Genomic DNA, 23,735 nt, shown 5'->3' with positions numbered 1-23,735 from the left:
TTCTTGGGCCCAGCATTCTGTCCCCTGAAAGTGCTTCGAGAGGATCCTTTCCCTAATAGCTGCACGTGGCTTTCAATCCCCAAACGCCAAATGCAAGATTTACTGTTAAATGACCAAACTGCCTGCTTGTTCTCAGCTCTAGAAAATACTATTCAAACGAGAGCCACCATAAAGATCCCGTATGCATTAACAATGAACATGCTCCCATCACTGCTTGCTCATGCTGGTAACTTCCAGTTGTCTTACAAAAGTTGTCTTGGGTGTAAAATCAACATTAAATGGTACCCTTGAATATGGAGCATAGTGAGAGAGTGACTAGTCCTCTCTCAAGGTGACACAAAAAAGTATTACATCCCAGAAAACGGATAGTTATCCACCCACTTCTAGAGGTGTACTGGAATTCTGAGGGCGGGAGAGAGGGACAAGGTGTCCAATTCGGCCCTCCCCCCTCCCCCCCCCCCCCCTTCCTACCCCGCCACTACCACATTTGCCTCCGCAGACGCCTATGCTTGCAGGATCTCTTTAGAAATCAAAGGCAGAATAGCTGTAAGGAATAGCAGTAAATCGGCTACGACAGCTTTCATCAGACATATTTTATTTTGCTAATATTTGCATATCAGATTGAACTTTATTTTTCCTGAATTCAGCATAGTGAGAAATATTCAGAGGCAATGTGTTATAGCAAAAGCGTGTTAGGGTCAATAATTCTGAAAAGGACTTTAATAATACTGTTTAAAATTAATTTTGCTCCTGAGTAAACTGCATAGTGCCCAGCAGTTTGTCGTCCTTGTGGAAGAGCGCAATTGTGCATCTTTAATACGAGTTAGAGCGACACTAAGTGAAGAGCTACAGTAAAAGCTTTAAGCTAATTTTCAGATTAACTTCCGGTAACATGGATCCAAAAAAAGAATGATATCGTTATCGTTGTCTTTGACACAACTGGAACATTGTAATAATACTACAGCAATTTATGCATAGTTCAGTGACGTGCTTTGAACTGCGGACCAGATTAATATTTAGTGATTGCAGTATATCAGGTATTTCCTGAAGAAAGAAAACTGCACATTACGCGTAAGTACGCTTTCTTCTGCGGATTTCAATTTGGCGCCGAAGCCGCTAGGAGCGCTAGTGCGCATGCGGAATCACGTGACTAGCTTTGTGCAGCTGTTTGTTCGCTTTGGCTTCGCTGCAGTCGTTGGATTCCCTTTGTCTGGAGGGACGCAGTGCCTGGGGAGGTTGCGTGTTGCTGCGAGTGTTGTGATGGTGCATTACTGACAAGTGTGTGATGGGTAGAAAGTTCTCAAAAACGATAACTTTTGCGACGTTACCCATATTAATGTGTGTATTTTTCGTTCTGGAGAGTTCTAACAACACGAGAGAAGATTCGCATGAATGAAGGACTCAGACATGAAAGCAAGGGCAAGACTTCGACGAATACCGTGTTAAAATTAATAGAGTAGTGAGTAGCAATATTTTGTGTCACGTATTGGTGAAATTAATGTTCGTGGTTTAACGACAGATGGAGTGAAGTGATATATATGTAAATGAATTGAAAAAGCAAGACAGGAAAAGGAATGAGACAACGTGCAAAGAGGCTGCTGCAACACATGTTTCGTGCCGTTTACGTGGAATCGTACGTCTTTGTACTTAAGGAGACGACGTTGAGGACTCAGCGTATTATTCAGATGTGGCTGTGATATTGAAAATCTTTTCTCTCTTTCTCCGCCAGTTGACAACAACAAGAACAGAAAAATTCGTTCAAGAATTTAATTCTGAAGTTATTCGAGCGATTAAAGGATTTCATCGACGTACGAAGACAACCGACAAAAGACCATTCTCGGGACGGATATTTCTGACCCGTGTTAGATAGCAACTTCATGGCTGTAGTTGGTCCTAGCAGACACTCCAGAGTGTCCATGTCCGTGTCGATGCCGCTCATGCCTGGCGGGGGAGGAGGGGGAGGACACCAACAAGCCATATTAGCAGCTGCCCAGCCTTATTACCACCCACAACATTCTCACCAAACGCCAGCAACGCCTGCACATTCTCACACACAGGATGTGCAACCGGATAGACCAATCGGTTATGGAGCTTTCGGAGTCGTTTGGTAAGTTCATTATACATAATGAGATTATTGACAATTGCTGCGATCAGATTCATTGCTTTCTCTTAAGACTGTATTAATTATTCATGAGGAATCCATCCCTCTAAATATCTTTGGTGTGGTTGTTAAAGACATGGCTGTAAAAGCGGGCTGTGAGATGATGCAAAACATGACATCATTTGCATATAGGTCTCAAAATTTTGACATTTGATTTTAATAAGTTAATATTTGTGATACATTTACGTTGTCTCTTCGCCAAAACCAATTTGCGGAATTTGTTTTTGCTTTTGATATTGATAGTAAACATGTCTCCCAGTTCATGTATTGTTTAGATTAAAAACAAGACATTGAAACTGCTTGAATTAAGTTATTCGTTGAAAATAGGAATTTTAATTTTGTGCGTAGAGATTTGCGTCTAATTAAAGTGTAGAGTAAAGAATTTGCGTGTTATTTGTAAAGTTCGCTTTCTGTTTTTCTCATTCACCAAAATTACGTATAATGTTCAAACTATAGATGAATGGTCGTGGCTGTGCGACAATTTGCAAAATTGCAATTAACTGCAAATAACAAAGAGTTGGGCGTTGAAGATATGCCGTGTACATTTCTTTTGTCTAGTTGTGTAATTTCCTTAAGTAATGGAATTCTCTATAGCGAAATCAGATTATTCGCTTACGATATGTATAAAAACTTAACAAGGCTCCCATGACTTGTTAAGAAAGAAAGCCTTGGCGTTGCATGTCGTGCTGATGTGGAAGCTGCAGTTAGGATACTATTACTCCCAACATAGAGTTAGGATTTATTTGGAAGTATGTTTATATCTCTAACCGAATTATCAGTAAACTTAACTACGATAAGTGTTAAGTGCCTTCATTGACGTATTTGGTTGGATCTCATGAATGAGGTGCTTACGTTACTACATTATGATTGATATGTTTTACGACGGCAGTTATGTTACTAACAAACATGTGCCAATTGCTCGGCATCATTCTTGTCAGAGAATTTTTACTTTGACTGTGACGTGTTTCAATTTGGGTGAACCATAAGTAGTGCGTTGTTGGTAATTACTGAGATCTACTTTTGTTTGTTTACGTGGGCCTATCATGGGTGGCAAAGGTTGACTGTTTGCAGTTCGTCGGTAGAAGTTGGCTACGAAACTGATACTAGAATGTTGTGTATTTGTGTTCAGATATCGTAATTTCCTCGAGCGTTTACAGTTGTGTTTCTGGTCATTCTACTTCTGTGTAAGTCATAATCATTCTTTGATGTTTATTAGGTCCTCATTGGATGTGTTAGCAATGCGGCGACTTGTCATATTGCAGACTGAAGACCCTTCTTATTTTCTTTTAGTGGCAGTTTTCCGCAACAACTATATAATTGTATCATTTAAAACGCTTTTTATGTGCTGTATACAATTCACATATAACTTTTCATGTAAAATGCAAGTGCGTTAACAGTTGGGTATGTCTCAGTGATGGCTGAAATCCATGTAACAGATTGAAAGTTGTACTTTTTCCGTTGTTTTTCTTGATTTTAACATGTTTAAATCGGAAGATGTGTGTTGTGGTTGATACTATAGTTTCATGTACTTGTCACTGTCGTTGCCATCACATCTTTGTTTCATTTCTTCATTTGTTTCGTTAAGGGTGCCAGTGTTCGCAAATTTATGTTCACTTTTACGGCTCCATGTGTGCGTGTTTTTATTATTATTAAGAAGATGGATGGGATTTGTGAGACTGTTAGGAATTTTATTTACTCTGCTATTCTATGAGTCACAACTGGTGAGCTGTTTGACAAGTTCACTTTAACATTTAAGAGTAATTTCTTCTCCGCCATTGTTTTGGAAATATGATAGTTTTCTTGTAAAATTAGCATGTTGATTTTATTATTTGTTCCAATCATTTGAATGCCATTTTTATTGTTGGTCTGAGATTCATATCTCTTGAGTGCCCTACAAATGTCAATTCGTTCATTCCGTATTTCCAAGCTGTGATATATTGGCTGTAGTTAAAGTTGACTTTACTGCTGCTTTGTCCCATGTACACCCTACTCCATCTACTGCATTGTTATAGGTATGTTCCTCCTTTCTGGTAGATGCCTTTGTTGTTGTTCTTAGTAGGCTCTGTATTTCTGCACAGTACTAGCTGTGTGAAAGCCATGTTTTCTTGTCTTTTGAAAATGTCTGTTTTCTTTTATGCATGAGTTTGTTTCTGTATGTCATTGTGTACCACTGCAAGTTTTCCTTTTTGTTAGGAATGAATTGTGCTGTTCTTTCCTTGTGTTAGCTTGTATGTGTTGTCATGTTGTGTTGTTATTTGTAAATGAATGTGTCGTGTCATTAGTTCTAGTAAATTGAGTATTTCATTAATGTGGTCATTTGGAAGTTGGCTGTTGGAAATTCCAAAAAAACAGTGGTCATCATCTTACCAGCAGGCAAAATTGTCCTTGTCTTCTTCAGTCCACTTTCACCAGCCTTTCCTTGTTGCTTTGACTGTCGTTTTGACTCCGGTGTGTAATGATGGATCCAGGTTTCATCAGCAGTCACTACCTGCACAAAGAGTTGTGCGAATGTGATTAATTAAACATTGCCAGGCATTGAGTTGAAATGTGCGAATGCACATTTCACCGACTGTGAGCAAGTGTGGCACCCACCTCACACACAGCTCAATGCAGGGTATTATGCACTTGCTCAGTTGAGATGCCTACAGTCCCAGCAATCTCACTATCGTGCATTTTCATATCATGGATTTCGTCGGTGGTCTCCTTTGTGGTCATGTCACTTCGCTGGTTGGAGCACGCTTCGTCTTCAGCGCTTATCCAGTAAATGTTATTCAATAATGGTGCAGACTCTGCATGACCTTCAGTCAATTCCGTTTTGATTTGTAAAGCAATCGAATAAATCAAATGAAAATGTTTAGTAACGCGCAACATCTGGTTTTCTCCATTTTCAACACTGACCAATTCAGATGGCTCTCGGCAGTGAACTATATGCTGTACATTGTTGAAATTCTTTATACGATGCCACAGCAAAAATGTTCCAATCTCTCATGGAAATTCACCAGATCTATTTCTATGTAGAATGACAAAAGGGTAGCTGCATCTGGAATTTTTATATCTTTTACGAGTATTATTAACTGTGTGGTTTCCTTTATAGTTCTGTCATATTCTGCTTTATAGTTTTTCAAACAGTGATTTTAAAATGGGTTCTGTAAAAGTTTGTTAGTGGGACTTTGGGAGAAGTTTACAATGGGTCCTGACTGAAATGTTCTGATTACGGAGTTTCAGTTGGCATCAGACGATGGCTGCAGTGGAATTTTTTTTTTTTCTTTTCGCTGTCCTCTAGTGTGATTTAGTGGTCTGATTCTGTTTTGATAATATTTTGTGAAATTACTTTCTTGTGTTATGTCAATGTGCTCATAAAACTACTGTAATACCTTTCCCTACTTTTGACAATGTTTTCAGTTTAGTCTCTTCTGCTGAGTTCTGTTATGGTCTTCAATCCAGAGACTGGTTTGATGCACCTCTCCATGCTACCCTATCCTGTGCATGCTTCTTTATCTCCGAGTAACTACTGCAACCTACATACCTCTGAATCTGCTTAGTGTATTCATCTCTTGTTCTCCCTCTATGATTTGTACCTTCCACGTGTCCCTCGAGTACTAAATTAGTGATCTGTTCATGTCTCAGAATGTGTACTACCAATAGATCCCTTCTTTTAGTCAGGTTGTACCACAAATTCCTCTTCTCCACAATGCTATTCAGTACCTCCTCATTAGTCATGTGATCCACCCATCTATTCTTCACCATTCTTCTGTAGCACCACATTTCGAAAGCTTCTATTCTCCTCCTGTCTAAACTATTTATCATCCATGTTTTGCTTCCATTCATAGCTACACTCCATACTTTCATAAAAGTCTTCCTGACACTTCAATCTACACATGATATTAGCAAATTTCTCTTCTTCAGAAAGTCTTTCCTTGCCATAGCCAGTCTACATTTTATATTCTCACTACTTCGACAGTTGCCAGCCGTGGTGGCCGAGCGGTTCTAGGCACATCAGTCCAGAACCACACGGCTGCTACGGTCGCAGGTTCGAATCCTGCCTCGGGCATGGGTCTGTGTGCCATCCTTAGGGTAGTTAGGTTTAAGTAATTCTAAGTTCTAGGGGACTGATGACCTCAGATGTTAAGTCCCATAGTGCTCAATGCCATTTGAACAATTTTTACTTCGACAATCTCAGTTATTTTGCTCCCCAAATAGCGAAACTCATCTACTTTAAGTATCTCATTTCCAAATCTAACACCCTCAGCATCACCTGATTTAATTCGAATATATCCCATTATCTTTGTTTTGCCTTTGTTGATGTTCTTCATCTTATATCCTCCTTTCAATACGAATGTCCATTCTGTGCAACTGCTCTTCCAGGTCCTTTGCTGTCTGTGACAGAATTACAATATCATCGGTGATCCTCAGTTTTTATTTCTTCTCCATGCATTTTAATTCCTGCTCTGAATTTTTCTTTTGTTTCCTTTACTGCTTGCTCGATATATAGGTTGAAAAACATTGGGGAGAGGCTACAACCCTTTCTCACTCCCTTCCCAACCACTGCTTCCCTTTCATGTCCCTCAACTCATAACTGCCATCTGGTTTCTGTACAAATTGTAAATAGCCTTTTGCCCCCAGTATTTTACCCCCTGCCACCTTCAGAATTTGAAAGAGAGTATTCCGGTCAACATTGTCAAAAGCTTTCTCTAAGTCTACAAATGCTAGAAATGTATGTTTGCCTTTCCTTAACCTATATTCTAAGATATGTCGTAGAGTCAGTATTGCGTCACCTGTTCCAATATTTCTACAGAATCCAAACTGATCTTCCCCGAGGTCGGCTTCTACCAGTTTTTCCATTCACCTCTAAAGAATTCACATAGTGTTTTGCAACTGTGACTTATTAAACTGCTGGTTTGGTAATTTTTATACTTGTCATGCCTACTTTCTGTAGCATTGGAATAATTATATTCTTCTTGAAGTCTGAGGGTATTTCACCTGTATCATACATCTTGCTCAGCAGATGGTAGACTTTCATCAGGGATGGCTCCCTCAAGGCTGTCAGTAGTTCTAATAGAATGTTATCTACTCCCAGGACTTTTTTTTGACTTAGGTCTTTCAGTGCTCTGTCAAACTCTTCACGCAGTTTCGTATCTCCTATTTCATCTTCATCTAAGTCCTCTTCCATTTCCATAATTTTGCCCTTAAATGTATCGCCCTTGTATAGCCTCTATATATACTCCTTCCATCTTTCTGCTTTCCCCTTTTTCTTATGTCTGGTTCTCCATCTGAGCTCTTGATATTCAAACAGGAGGTTCTCTTTCCTCCAAAGGTCTTTAACATACCTATAGGCAATGTCTGTCTAACCCCTAGTGATATATGCCTCTCCATCCTTATATTCCTCCTTGCTTAGCCATTTTGCACTTCCAGTTGATCTCATTTTTGAGACATTTGTATTCCTTTTTGCCTGCATCATTTACTGCATTTTTATATTTTCTCCTTTCATAAATTAAATTCAGTATCTCTTCTGTTACCCAAGGATTTCTGCTAGCTCTTATCTTTTTACCTGCTTGATCTTCTGCTGCCTTCACCATTCCAAATCTCTCAAAGTTATGCATTCTTTTTCCACTGTATTTCTTTTCCCCATTCTTGCCAATCGTTCCCTAATGCTCTTTCTGAAACTCTCTAAAACCTCTTGTTCATTCAGTTTATCTAGGTCCCATCTCCTTAAATTCCTATGTGTTTGCAGTTTCTTCAGTTTTAATGTACAATTCACCAAATAAATTGTGGTTAGTGTCCACATCTGCCCCTGGAAATGCCTTATAATTCAAAACCTGGTGCCTAAATCTCTGTATGACCATGATATATATTTTTAAAAAAATCTCCTAGTGTCTCCAGGCATCTTCCACGTATACAACCTTCTTCCACGATTCTTAAATCAAGTCTTAGCGATGATTAAATTATGCTCTGTGCAGAATTCTACCAGGCAGCTTCCTCTTTCGTTCTTTACTCCCAGTCCATATTCACCTACTACTTTTCCTTCTCTTCCATTTCCTACTGTTGAATTCTAGTCCCCCGTGACTATTATCTGAATAATTTCTTTTATCGTATCATACATTTCTTCAGTCTCTTCTTCATCTGTGGAGTTAGTTGGCATATGAACTTTTACTACTGTCGTAGCTGTGGGTTTCGTGTCCATCTCAGCGACAATAATGCTTTCACTATGCTGTTCGTAGTAGCTTATCTGCAGTCCTATTTTTTTATTCAGTATTAACCCTACCCCTGTAACATTGTGTAGTATTTAACTCATGCAGTAACATGAAAGTAATGGCAAAACTGCTGGAGGTAGGGGATTTTGGGTGGGAATAAACTAAATATTACAGTAACAACCAGTATTCACTCAATAAAGGTGTACACTAAATCATCAATGATCACCCTAATCTAAAAATGTGGACAATCGCCCCATTCATACCATAGATATCTCATGACCTATGTAACTCAAACAAAGACAGTGATATCGGCAAGCCTCAAACTAGATAGCACAAATTCACTTGACCTATTTAGCTCGAACTAAGCTCCACCATGACAACTCAAAACCATCAGAACTAAGTATTACTAAAACCTAACAAGACCAAAATAACAACAATACACTATATGATGCCCACCACTATAAATGACTAAATGGGTAGTTCCATGTCAGTTTAACACAGAAAAGTAATATTTTCAACCTGACCATCTGATTTCTTTTAAATTTGGTGCATCCAATGATACAGATAGAGAGATGGACACTTACGAATTTGCAGAATATATGGCAATTGTGAAGTAAGTTACACGTCTGCAAAGTTTGGAAATTGTGTAGAATTTATATTTGTCTGTCTCAACATCAATAACTATAATTCTGGTTCTAATCTAGATACAGCAGTGAAACTTAAGTCATTGAAAAGCAAATGAGTAGAGTTTTACATTCATATGCAACATGATGGTTTTTTAAGATTTTTCATATTCAAGGTCATTGATCCGAAACTTTGATCTTGAATACCTCAAAAGTCTCACCTTCAATTTCTTTTAATAACAATGTATTTTATTTTTCCATTATGCTACTATATAGATGATAAATATCAAGATGGCACAGCAAGGGCATCATGCCCAAAAATTTGTCAAAAGTGCAAGAGGTAGCACATAATATGAAACATAAGTTATTAAAAAATACTGTTCATAAGTGATGTGCAAAAATATTGTTTATATGATTATGTTGGTATTAAGGTCCACTTACAGTGTAGCTTCAATTAAAAGGCTGTAAAATGGGGTTACATATTGTTTCACATATCTCCAATTTGTTAGTGTTCAGTAGATCTTGTGGGAGAGAGAGAGAGAGAGAGAGAGAGAGAGAGAGAGAGAGAGAGAGAGAGACTGTCCTTTGGCAAGTGTCACTGGACCCAGTATTTTAAGGACGTCATAGTCAGTTACGGCAGGAATAAGAAGTGATGGAGATGGTTCATATGGATTTAAGAAGTCGTGTACTTCATTTGTTTCTTCATTGTTTTGTAAGTTTTGTGCAACTCACCAGTGTTATACATACAGGCAATAAATATATTTACATCTATTAAGAGCATTTCTACCACATAGCAATCACCGACTCCTCTTTGCTCACGAAAGAAGCAGAATATGTCTTGTTTTTGGTATACTTTTGTTAATAGGTATTACACAATGAGTACTGTAGATACCTACCATTGTATTTGCATTCTTGAAATGTTTCTTGAGCTCGGCAGTGTCTTAATCATCATGGGAAACTGACTTACAACTGAAAACACATAAAGGAATTATTATTATTATTATTATTTTATTGGGCAGCACATCCACCTGAAGAGTAGTAAAAAAGCTTTGGAATTGGAAAGCAAGTATTAATGTCATTTGTGTTCAGAAACAGCTGAAATCACTAAAATTGATCAAAGCTCCTGACCCCGATGGAATACCTGTCAGATTCTATACTGAATTGGCGGCCGAGTTAGCCCCTCTTCTAACCACGATCTCTTGTAGAGCCCTGAACAAAGAACTGTACCCATTTCTTGGAAATATGCACAGGTCGCACCTGTCTACAAGAAGGGCAATGGATGACATCAATTTGTAATAGAAGCTTCAAACATACTCCAAGCTCAAACATAATGAAGTATTTCAAACGGAATGACTTCCTCCATGCCAGCCAGCATCGATCACGTGAAACCCAACTTGCGCTTTTCCCGCATGGCGTACTGAAAGCTTTGGATGAAGGCAATCGGGCAGCTGCAGTATTTCTCGATTTCCGAAAAGCATTTGATTCAGTACCACACCTACGCGTATTGTCAAAAGTATGATCTTATGGGATATCAAGTGATATTTGTGACTGGATTGGGGGCTTTTCGGTGGGGAGGACACAGCACGTTACCTTAGACAGAGTGTCACTGTCAGTGTAGAAGTAACTTCGGCTGTGCCCCAGGGAAGAGTATGGGACCCTTGGTGTTCAAGTTGTATGTTCATGACCTTGCAGGCAATATTAATTTTTTTTTTCTTTTTTGCAGACAATGCAGTAATCTGTAATGAATTACAATATGAAAGCAGCTGCAAAAATATTCAGTCAGATCTTGATAAGATTTCAACATGGTGTGGACATGGCTACGTGCTCTAAATGTTCAGAAATGTAAAATTGTGCAGTTCACAGAACAAAAAAACTTATTATCCTGTGACTGTAGTACCAGTGAGCCACTGTTAGAATCGACCATCTCATACAAATACCCGGGTGTAGCACTTTGCAGAGAGATGAAACGGAATGATCACATAGGCCCAGTTGTGGGTAAAGCAGGTGGTAGACTTCCATTTATTGGTAGAATGCTGGGGAAGTACAATCTGTCTACAAAGGAGACTGTTCACAAATCACTCGTGCAAAAGGTTCTAGAATATTGCTCAAGTTTATGGGACCCATATCAGATAAGACTAACAGAGGATATTGAAATTACACAGAAGGGCAGCACAAATGGTCACAGGTTTTCTTATCCGTGGAAGAGTGTCACAGGGATACTGAAGGAACTGGACTGGAAGACTCCTGAAGGTAAATGTAAACTATTCTGAGAAAGTCTATTAATAGAGTTTCCAGAACTGGCTTTAAATGGGATTGTGAGGATAGGGTTAGAATAATTACTGCACGCACAGAGGCGTTAAAATAATCATTCTTCCACGCTGCGTATGTGAATAGAACAGTAAGAAACCGTCCGTGTGACTTTGATTTTCAGAGTGTAGATGTAGAAAGTGACATTTTAAGAATTTGACAAAATTGTGCTGGAAAGAACATACACACACTGTATCGTGCTGAAAGCAGGTATTTCCACGTACGACATGTGGTGCATTTCATTAGTATGTGTGTGTCTGTAGTAAGTTACGGATGGTGAATTTTAACCTGTGAATTATTCCAGTGAAATCTCTAATTCATTCTGAATGGTGAAGTAGTAATTTTCTACAAAATCAAAAACAAGATGTTCATTTACTTTGAGTCCTTCTATAGTAATTTTAAAGATTGTGATTCCTGAAGGGTGATACACGAGTGTGGCAGGAGCTTTTGTAAACTTGACGCAAACACGTCAGCGAGATCGTCCGTCACTTTTTTTTTAAGTGTCTAGAACTACCTTGCATGTAGTTAAAAATCACTTGTATTTAATTCCATTGGTGCAGTTCGTAACAACCAGTTAAAACAGATAGTCAGTCTGCCTTGTCAATGGACCTAAGAAACATGCTGAAGTGCAGATTGCGTGTATCAAATGCTGCACAGTGTGTTACGGTGGTAACGTTTGTTCTTTACACTTCATTAGTTCTTCCAGTTTGCACCCTTCAACCGTTAACTCAAAACTGTGGTTTGAGATTCACGAACAGCACGGGTCACACTGGCATAGGCAAGAACACCGTGCTTTGGTCACATTGCACAAAATTTTGAGAGTCCTCTATTTACATCTGGTTATGTGTCTTTGAAATACGCATTGTACGATTGTGCAGCCGTAGCTGCTTCTGCTTATGTACTGCAATTCCTTTTTCTTTCAGAGACACAGAGTCATCGCTTCCTGGAATGACACGGCTCACGCAACGATCACAGTAGAATTCTTGTATACTTTGAACAGTTTTTGCATAACATGTCTTACTTGGATTTGGTGTCACCGGTGTACCATGTTCTACTGCTAACGGTTTTGATCTTAGTGTCATGTAATCTGAAGTGAAAAATTCTTTCAACGTTTTTCCTCATACTCCAGCTCTTTGGAACTACTGCCAAATTTTGTGTTTTGTCGCGTATATATTTTGTATTGTGAAACTTATCTTTCAGCCGGCATTAAGATTTCTTTTTCCATTTATGCTACTTGAGTTGGTCCGACACTGAGGCAGCCTTTTTCAATATATGCTTTGGGTAATATTCCTCGTACTGTAGCCTCATTTTCCTTCACGCGAGATTAACCTAAAACCTGAAGGCTAGTATTTAAACAATCCAATATCAGGTCTGATGCTGTTAGATTGTCACTTATCATCTCTACGAATACCTTACCGCAGCTGAGGCAACACCTGCAGGGGTTGATAGGTTTTGCGATATTTGCTTTCTACATTTGCTGAAAATTTTCCCACCTAGCAATACATGAGGACACTTGTTTACCTTCCACGTCCTGAACATTCCTCGAATTTTTCTGCACTCACGTGTGACCTCCTGCTTACAGTGGAACACAACAGTACAATTTTGACTTTAAATCCAAATTTTTTCTCTTCAAACTACTACCAAACACTACTTCACAGCACATGTACATTGCTGTTTGAATAAACAGGCTAATGATGGTTGGTTGAAATAAAAGTGTATCTGATTTTTCATTCACATCAAGAAATTTTCACCAGATTACCAAATTGATAACACCTGTTATTGTCTGCTGTTCCAGATTTTTAAAAAAACTGGATACTTAGGTGCTTACTGCATTTTGTTAGTGTAGTGGTGCAGACTAAATAAATGTTTCGTCATGATGCCTTTGGTGTGCCATCTTGATATTTACAATGTATATAGCAGCACACTGTAGCAGTACATTTTCAAAAAAGTTGAGCGCCCCACAAACTTACTATCGTCATTGTCATCGGTGACCTTGAATGTGAAAATTCTATGAAACCCACCACATTGCATATCATTGTAAAGCTCTACTTATTAACTTTTCAGTGATATACATTTCATTGCTGTGTCTGGATTGGAACAAGAATTATAGTTACTTATGTTGAGACAGGTACATGTAAAAATTCACACTGTCTCCGTAACTTTCGAGACCTGTAACTTTTTCCACAATTCTCGTATGTCTCTGCAAATTTCATGTTTTCTGCTCAATAGATCATAATGATTTGGAAACAGTCATCACACATTCACATTGCAAATTAATTTGTACATATGATTACATTCTGAATATTTCTCTCTCTCTCTCTCTCTCTCTCTCTCTCTCTCTCTCTCTCTCTTTCTCTTTTCCCAAAAAGAAAAACACAGTTTACAAATGTGGGTTACTAATTCCTACCAATCACCTTTTACACATTACAATAATAGAAATTCTTCTACAGATTTGAAGGAGTTGTCAAGGAGAAACTTTCTCAGTTTTTTATGAAATTTTACTTTGCTGTCTGTCAGACATTTTATCTCACTGGGTAAATAATCAAAAATTATTGCAACATTCTGCACCACTTTTTGTGCTAGAGACAACCTTAGTGTGGAGTAGTGAATGCCATTTTTCCTTCTGTGTTGTAATTTTGTACCTCGTCATTCCTCTTTAACTTTAGTGAATTATTTACAACAAACTTCATGAGGGAATAAATATACTGTGAAGCAGTAGTCGGAATGCCCAACTCCTTAAACAGATGTCCACAAAACACTATTCTCACAGCACATTTTTGCACAGTGGAAACTTTCTTGAAGACGAGTTACTGCAGAATGTTATTCTATATGGCGTTATTGAAGGGAGATATGTCAACTCATTGATTTGTCTCTCCCCGAGATTTTCAATAATTCTAAATTCAAATGCAGCTGAACTAAGTAGTTTTAGGAGCTCCAAAATGTGTTTTCTCCAATTCAAATTCACTTCTGTATGGACCCAGAGAATTTTGAAGTTTCCACTCTATTTACTCTTTCCTCATCATATGTTCCACTTATCACTGGTGTAGTACCTCTAGATGTGCCGAACTGAATATGTCATGTCATTTAAAATTTGAGGACGAGACCATTCGCAAAAATTCAGTTGGTCGCACTTTCAAGAACTTTATCATTTCTTGTGTGTGTGTGTGTGTGTGTGTTCTGCAAAAAGAACTAATTCTGAAAGTTTCTGGCAGATTAAAACTGTGCCGGACCAAGACACGAATTCGGGACCTTTGCCTTTTGCGGGCAAGTGCTCTACCATCTGAGCTACCCAAGCACGACTCACGCCCCATCCTCACAGCTTTATTTCTGCCAGTATCGCGTCTCCTACCTTCCAAACTTCACAGGTGCTCTCCTGCGAACCTTGCAGAACTAGCACTTCCGGAAGAAAGGATACTGTGGAGCACTTTGGGAGTGGTAGTTCTGCAAGGTTTCCAGGAGAGCTTCTGTATAGTTTGGAAGGTAGGAGACGAGATACTAGCAGAAATAAAGCTGTGAGGACGGGGCGTGAGCCGTGCTCGGGTAGCTCAGATGGTAGAGCACTTGCCCGCAAAAGGCAAAGGTCCCGAGTTCGAGTCTCATTCCGGCACACAATTTTAAGCTGCCAGGAAGTTTCATATCAGCGCACACTCCGCTGCAGAGTGAAGATCTCATTCTAGAACTAATTCTGTTTGTTGTATTCTACATGGAAGAATAGTTTACATATATGAGGAACAGTAGTGGACCTAAGATTGAACCATGGGGGAGCCCCATACTTGATTTCTCCCCAGTCAGAGTTACGACTCTGGACTATTCTTGCTTGAATTTCTAAGTACAACTTTCTGCAGTCTTTTGCTTAGGTATGACATTATCCGTTGGTCGGCTATAAAATCAATCCCGTAAAATGCTAATTTATCTAGGAGAATACTGTGGTTCCCACAGTCAATTGCCTTTGAGAGGTCGCAGAAAACACCAACCGGTGCTAATTTATTATTTAATGTTCGTTTGAGAAGCAGAGAAATCTAACACACTGCGTCACGAGGCCATATAACAAGAGAAATGTAGTTGTACCAGCCATGTCATCTTCCATAGCAGCAACCATCGAACGACTAATGAATTTCGTCGGAAGACCCATACCCAGTACCAAAGGAAAAACCAAAAAATTAACTTTCAAACGATTAACAGCACTATTAACAAAAAATTTCAAAACCGAAAGCAAACCAGCAGCCGATAACTCCAGTCCGTTTAAAATTGCTTGATAATTGACGTCTGTCACTTTGCTGTGCAGTGTCGTCCCATCGATAACCGCTGTTAAAGGCGACGGACCATAAGTGCTTTCAGCTGTTGATGTAACGCGGAGCTGCTGCCATCATGTATGCTCTGTCCGCGGCTGATTTTAGCCGACTCAGTTGCGGCAGACAATGCGTTTTGTAGCCCCGAATACACTCCTGTACTAACCTAACTAACTACCTCTTGATGTGCCATGTATCCGAGAAAGCGGCGGTCAGTAACCTGCGGCAGAACTATTAATGACGCTCGCTTTGCTCACGGCGATCGAAGCTGACCTGTACGAGTAAAGTCGAGGCAGAAAACGAACTGCAACATCTCGCTTTTGCAACAAGGACTGATGCGCTACCGAGGGCTGAGCAGTCCTGGTTGGAACTCCTTTACAGTTTATAGACGACACAGGCAGATTCCAAACGTTAAAAGGAACAAAAATAAGAGCAAATAAAAAAAAAGTCAGTGTGATGAAAATGGTGCGACAGAAGATTAAAAATAAAAAAATTGCATTGAAACAAGTTAATTGGAGATAATAGTAATGAGACTTTTTGACAAAGATTGAAAAGCAAAATAGAGAACCACTTGCAGCGATCATTTGTTCCCTTCAGAAGTTCGGTTTCATGCCATGTCGTACGAAGTTTACCTATTGTAAGCCGATCTCTGTGATGGTGATAATTGAATATGTGATGCCAAAAGGCGTTTGCCCGAAATAATCCATTAGTCTGTGTGTCATTTTGTTCCCATCGTTTGGTGCGTTTTGTTTTGGTTGTGTTTATCGTGTGTGTTGAAATACGAAGTTAAACGGGCCGGACTCGGGATTCGGTATCCAAACACAGCAAGAAAGAAAGCCAGACAAGGAATTGGAAGTGAACTGACCTTTTGTTCAAGGTGGCAGTTTAGTCTCCAGACTGGAGACCTCCAAAACGTGAAGTGGCAGCTATCAAGTAATTTTAATCAGACAAACTTTCAAAACACCGAGTAACACACAGGACTAAGTCGAATGCTGCACTAACATCATTCACAAACAACGGAGACACACAAACATCCCATACTAGAGTGCGCCACCCGTTAGTCCAACACGCCCTCTAAAAACACAATGTATTTCAAATATGCCGCGCCTGTGTTACGTCACACAACACAGTAATGTCACGAGTGAAAGTCGTCGATTGGTATTACAGATTCCGATTGAGCTGAAAATTGTAAAGGGAGCCGAATATACGTGCAGTAAGAAGACTAGAAGGGCGTAGGCTGCAGTACTTTTTGGAGATAAAGAGGCTCGCACAGCAGAGACCAGCATGAATAGCTGCAGTAAACCGTTTACTGGACTGAAGACGATATATGCCCATAGAATTGAAGTCATGCATTTTAGAATGCACGATGACTGGGCATTTTGCTTCTTGTTTTGTTCTCTCCTCACCCCACTGTCCATGTCAGTTTTCTTCTTCTGTCTTCTCGCAGTAGAAAAGCTTGCGATTGTAATACAGCGTTTGTGTGCACTCTACTTTTGTATTCACATTGTACGTACGTACCTCAATACTTTTCTAATAGTTCCCATTTTTTGTTGTTTAGTTGTGTGCTTGAGATTTATCGCTGTGGTTTAAAATTTGTGTGTGCGCGCGAGTGTGTGTGTGTGTGTGTGTGTGTGTGTGTGTGTGTGTGGATTCGTTGTTTATGTTTTGTGTGCATGTATATGTTTGTTGTATTCGACGCATTTTTCTTCTGTTTCCCACATGGCAGTGTGTGTATAGCTCTCGACCTTGTGAAACAGATAATAAAGAAAAAAAAATCTGCTCTTGGCAGTGTTTTGCTGCACTGTGCCACGACACGACCGACCGAGCGTCCCACCTCCGTGTTTTCATGAGTCGCCTTACTTTATTGGCGCGATTACAGTGAATTATTACTCTTTGTTTTTATTTAATCGAATTGTTGTGTTTTTCACAAACTGCAAAACGTCCTAAGCTTTTCACGCTAATGAAGGTCGTATACGTAGTGTTTTTTCCGAATGTACTTCGAACCAAAAAGCGATTATGGTAGCTGGAGTTCAAAATTTTTGTTAATCGTGCCTTTTGCGACTCTGCGGAGATATTTCCATAGCAATTGTGATCCCCTGACAAATATTTCTTTGTACCTAACCGAGAAGTGAAGTACCGATTTCCAAAAAATTGGCTTTAAAAATTTTAATTCCGTACCGCTTTCATTAGGGGTTGAATTTCCAGAAACACCGAAACACGTATATTTTCGTTTCTAACCGAGAAGTCAAAAGCACTTGTCATAGACGTAGCCTTTAAAAATTCTGTAGTTGTTCTTTATTAATTATTTATTTTTGGAAAACTTTCACCCGCTATTTTACCCCTTTAGTGATTGAATTTCCAAAACTGCTGAAACACGACGTTTTTTTATTTTCCGACTGAGAAACGAAAGACCAATTTTCATAGGTGTAACTTCAAAATTGCTTTAATAGCGATATATATTAAAAAAATAATCATCATCCCCTATGTCAGTCCCTTCGGGTTGGAATTTCGTAAAGTTCCTTCATAAACGTCGCCTACAGTATAAGATACATACCTTCTCCGGGTTTCGAGTTTGTATCCATAGCGGTGTGGGCTAGGCGATGATGGGTCAGTCAGTCAGGGGCCTTTTATACATAGATACATATTACTACGTTTATATCGACTATCTTCCGCTGCAGCATTCGACATACGCATGACTGTTTTATGCTGGTTGAAGACAAAGGAAACACACCGAAATTTTGTTTGCGTGAATGAAGTATAAAATAAAAAAAAACTAGGTGGTGCATTTTTTTTTCAAGTAATTTATTTCGGAAGGAACTCACCCACCGTCACAGTATATGACCTGATTTCAGATACAAGTTCCTGGCACAGGCCGCTTTCGCAGGGCGGTGCGTGCTCGGAGGCGACGAACATCAAATACAATCCAGTTATAACGTGACTGAGTGTGCCGTCTCCTGGTCAATAAAAGTTTGAGTTTCGCCATTTAACATGAATTTCGAGAAAGAGTTTAATTGCACTCGAGATAAGTACCAAAACATCAAATTGGCTCTTGCTTGCAAAGTGGACGATCTCGAAATTAAATTTTTGCAACGTGCTGATTTAATTACGGGAGATATTTCTATTTACAGTAGAATATTTGTTTTGACATCTGTCTGGCTTTGAATTGCGTAGATAGCTTTATTGAAGTGCTTTGGATTTTCATGCCAGAGGAAGGTGAGATGTAAGTGCCTCGTTTATTCGTGGCCAGGGGAGAGAGCGCTTTTGCTTTATTCTGTTTTGTTGGACGAAGACGTGTGCGTGAATCAATAATTCGTCTTGGTGATTTGTCCGTATTATTTCTAGGGAAAAGTGCTACATTGTGTACTTGGTACATTAATCCAGTTCCGTCGCGTGATAACGTCGACGAGAGTAGTTTAAAGCCACAGAGAGAACACAAATAACACTTCGGTATAGGACGCCCTCAGACGCATTGTGTGTGTTAGACTTTGCCGAATAAATTGAAAACACGCAGATTCGAATAGCCGCGCGATTGACAAAAGTGTGGTCCGTAAATAATTAGCGGCGATTTAAAGACTCACCCGTGCTAGGTATTAAAATATTGATTGCAGTTTTATTTCACAAGGATCAATACACCGCAGTTCGACATATTCAATGTTGTTCGATTTTCTCAACGTAAAACCAATCTTCTGAACCTCGAATGCCTGTACATTACATACCTGTCAGAATTTTGTCACGCTTACGGAAACTCTACGTGCCGTTCCTCCCTCGCTCCTTCCCTGAGACGACCTAGCCGGAAGACAAGACACAGAGCCAAGCGGTTAATTGTGCACAATGTTGACAGCAATCATTAGACAATGTCAACAACACATCACCATCATTGAAAGTAATGTATGCACTATTTTGGAACAACCTATGGTACGGAGGAAGAAAAGTGTCAGGCTGTATTTCATTGGTAGAATTCTTAGGTAGAGTCAGCTTCCCAAAGAAACAAGTAGATTTAAAAAAGAGCTCAGGTAGTGCTTTTCTGGGAAGTATCACATGTAGACGATAGACATTTCTTCAGAGTAAAACAAAACAGTTAAAAAAGCTTAGTAAAAGTTACATTTCGTGTTAATGTCTAAGATACGTTTTGTAAGTTAATACGTTCACTTTCCGACAGGTGCAATTGGTCTTTGTGTTTCAGCTGTCACCTTTAGGATACACTCTGCTTAAAAAAAAAAAATCTGATTCCATAAGCAGCACATGCGCCAGACTGTTCACTGAATTGCTTGCAATTGGCACAGCTCAACCAGGGGCTCCAGCTGATAGTCTCAGATTTGACTGAAATTCAGTACACTAATTCTACCATGAGTGGAACACTCGTGACTTGTGAAAGAAGGTGGCGTGACCTGGAAATTGCAACCCGCATCTGGCAATCTATCTTCAGACCTAACTTCAGGTCTTAATAACTTTGGAACTATTCCACCCAGTCCAGTGAAATTTTTACAACCCAGTGACATCCATTTAGAGAACACACTCCATGAATCAAAACACCAACAACGTATTTCTGAGGGAAAATAAAAAATTCCAAACTGTGATTTAAAAAATGTAATACGCTAAAAGGTACATATTGTAGGTAACCTCTATGCCAAATACAATTCACTCGAAAAGGGTATAAATTTTTTTGTGGTAAGCTTAATGTGGCCTAAACACACACAGAACTCATCATGCCCATATCAGTCACACAAACAGAGTTACATGCACACGAAAATACAAAAATTTGAAAAATTGCCTGAAAAACTTGAATTTTTGAAGTGTGGTAGCACAAAAGGGGCAAGTGGTACCCAAGCCAAATTTCACACACTGCATAAGTAGATCATAATGATTCATATCTCAAAATTTCAGCATATTATTGCAAGACATTTGTGTACAATGCAAGTTGACAGATGTATTTGGTGATGTGGCCATTGTTCCGCAACACAATTTTGTAAAAACGTATCGTAAACTGTTCTGCCTCTTTGTCTCCTCTCCCACAACTGTTTAATCACTAAGCAACAACATATAGACAGATTAACACAACCTATCATTAATGTTTACTGCACCTTAACTGCTAAAAATGTCGATCAAGCTTTGAACAGAAGTTCTCCCACACTTAAGCTACTGTACTCCGTACATTGAGTGGCAAATTGTACTGTCTTCCTGACACTGTGGGTAGGAACTGGAACTGTCATAAGAATGTGTGAAAACATGCACGAACCTTTAGTTATAACCGGACAGTCTGCTCATCTGCACATTGTCAGAGTCCGCTGGAGAGAAGTGATGATGGCTCCTCGTGCCTGCAACAGTTTTAACGTGTTCTAGTCTGCTTTTTAGCAACTCTTCGACTGATTTCACCTCCTCTTTCGAAGCGTAGAATGATTGTATGCCAGAGATATTTTTTTGTACCCAAGTAAATAATTGAAGAGGTGTTAGAATGTGACCTTCTGTAGACTGCTGCAGACTAGCTTGTGACGCCGTGCGCTTAATAGTAGCACCGATACCATCACATACATTTTTACCGTGGCTTGTTGCGAAAAAATTCCATTCTGTGTGGATCTGAAAATCGTGGTAATGCGTGCATAAATTTTTGAGATTTTTACAGTTTTTGTACTGACTAGCTGCCCCATCACTGAAGTATTTCGCAAAATGTATGTGAGGCAGCTTGTTTTTCACATATGCCGTGACAGTGCGAATGTGGGCATGAACTGCAATGATATCACGTATTAAACGGTCACTAAAAATGCACAGGTTCATGATAGACACATCACCTGATTCACCTCGATAGTAAATCGCAAATGGGTGGAGAGTTGGTTGACTGTTGTCCCAATGATATCCTTGGATGGCATCTTGAACTATAAATGCATAATTTTCAGAAAAGTCTAGTATTAGGCGTACTATAATTTCATCTTGTTTCAAATTATTCTTACACAACTGGAGATAAGCTGATTGTACTGTTGCTGTGAAGCTGTGTGTGGTCCATTTGTCCATTTTTTGACAACACATTTCAATAAAACCTTCCACTGTACTTTGCTTTGTTTCAAGACTTTTGTGCGATCCATGTGTGTCCATTGTGCATTAGAAACAAGTTCATCATCATCCATAACGATTTCACCATACAGTTTGTTATTCATGTGTTCTGCAAGGTTTGCCTTACCAGGACACTTTTCACACCTGTGTATAATGCACTGGTAGGAACTGATGTCACACACCAGCAGCTTCATTGCACCTTTGTGATCCAGACCAGACTCCTTTATAGCAGCAATCATCAGCTTAGCGTTTTAATGGGTCTCACATACACAAACATTGTGTGTACCCCTCGCACTTCCAGGCACAACCCATTTTGGCCGAAGACTGAAAAAAGGTGATAAACCTACGTTGGTATTGGGATACTTTTCCTTGAATCCTACATATAGTTCAGATATGTTGCATAGCAACAGTCTTTTTTGCATCTGTACACTTACATTTCCCATATTCGCCGTTACATAGTCTTTTTTTCCAGGCATTATTCGGCTGTAGTCATTATTTTCATAAAACTCCAACACTAGCACCTTTATTTCTGAACTCAAGTGCTTGCCCTGAGCCTTCTGAAGTTGTGGAAGCACTCCTTGGGTTGCTTTTATTTTCCTAGCTTGCTTCACAAAATGTGTAGAAACACTGGATTCCTTTGCAGTGTAGTCAATAGACCAGCTGGAAGGCGCAAGGGTAAGAATAGCTACTTTTTTCTGGCGTGTGGATATGGCACATTTTTCTTTCAAATCATGCCTCAATTTTGTCCAAATCAGAGCATTTCTGGCATGATTTCTGTTCCTTTGGAGCAGATAGTGTTTCCTCTTCCTTCATTATTGTGTCACCTAATCTGTGTTTAAATTCCATTTGAGCTTCTTGTAGTTTTCATCTACCATAGCTAGGCCTGTGTCTTTCCCAGCTTTGTGTGTGTTCATGGGAGACAAACCGACAGCAGTCACTGAAGTCATCCGCTGTGGTTGTAGGTGGCCGATACTCTTCGTCACTGTCATGTAAATTATCAGAATATTCTTCATTTTTTAGCAGTGTAACACACCTGGAACATAACTTTTGCCCTGGTTTCACGTTAAGTCCCATGCACTGATTCACTTTCAATACTGATTTTATATCAATTTCTCTGAGGCTACACTTCACTGTCTTCTTATGAGTCCAAAATGAATCAAAACAACTTCTTTGTAGGAAAGAAACACTTTCATGTGATGGTAACAAACACTAAAGTTTCCTGAACTTCACGCACCCACAGGGTGTATCCCAGATCTCCATAGCAACAAATCTTGGTCCAATTCATCCAGATCGTACAGTACAAAGCGAATGCCACATTTTGTTCCATATGTTGTTTTATGGCATTCAGATGCTTGTGCTCTACCAATACTGCAACTTGTTTGAACAAAAGCAGTCTTCTGCCTCCATACTCACTCATTCTGTCCCTGAAAACTACCATTGTTTAACTTTCTGTTGGCTAATGGTTCCCAACAATTGCTGCAGCGTTATCAGAAACAAGCTGTCTGCATCATCACTATTACTTGCTAAATCGTGTTAAAAGAAACGTAACCAAATACATCTCTGTCAACTTTTATTGTACACAAATGCCTTGCAATAACAAGTTGAAATTTTGCCACATATTATATTATGGTCTACTTATGCAGCAGTGTTAGAAATTTGGCTTGGATACCACTTGTCCCTTTTGTGCTACCACACTTACAAAATCCACGTTTTTCAGGTAATTTTTCAAATTTTTGTATTTTCATGTGCATGTAACTCAGTTCCTGATATGGGCAAGATGAGTTCTGTGTGTGTTTAGGCCACATTAAGCTTACCACAAAAAATTATATCCTTTTTGAGTGTATTATTTTTGGCATAGAGGGCACCTACAATATGTACCTTTCAACGTATTACATCTTTTTAATCACATTTTGGAATTTTTTATTTTCTCTCAGAAATGTGTTGTTGGCGTTTTGATTCATGGAGTGTGTTCTCTAAATGGATGTTACTGAGTTGTAAAAATTTCACTGGACTGTGTGCAAAAGTTCCAAAATTATTAAGACTCGAATTTGGGTCTGAAGATAGATTGCTGATGCATTTAGGTTTTCCGTGATTTCCTGAAATCGTTTCAGGCAAATGC

General features: G+C 39.2%; 1 protein-coding gene across 3 annotated transcripts in view; it reads left to right on the top strand.

The window, feature by feature from the left end:
* The first annotated feature begins 1,235 nt into the window (after positions 1-1,235).
* Positions 1,236-23,735, top strand: part of LOC124545798 (serine/threonine-protein kinase NLK) — a 443,318-nt gene continuing 420,818 nt past the window's right edge. For 2 of the 3 annotated variants that reach the window (XR_006967642.1, XM_047124747.1), the window contains exon 1: positions 1,236-2,107. Coding sequence is in view for 2 of the 3 variants with exons in the window: in XM_047124747.1 (XP_046980703.1) it covers positions 1,878-2,107 (230 nt within the window). In the remaining variant the exon portion in view is untranslated. Of the gene's footprint in view, positions 2,108-2,249; positions 2,294-23,735 lie in introns of those variants that run through there. The other variant, XM_047124758.1, reaches the window with a different exon arrangement.

This window comes from Schistocerca americana, chromosome 1 (assembly GCF_021461395.2).
Source record: "Schistocerca americana isolate TAMUIC-IGC-003095 chromosome 1, iqSchAmer2.1, whole genome shotgun sequence".
Taxonomy (NCBI): Eukaryota; Metazoa; Arthropoda; class Insecta; order Orthoptera; family Acrididae; genus Schistocerca; species Schistocerca americana.
Note: the sequence above shows the minus strand (reverse complement) of the source record. Positions and strands in the feature narration are given on the sequence as shown.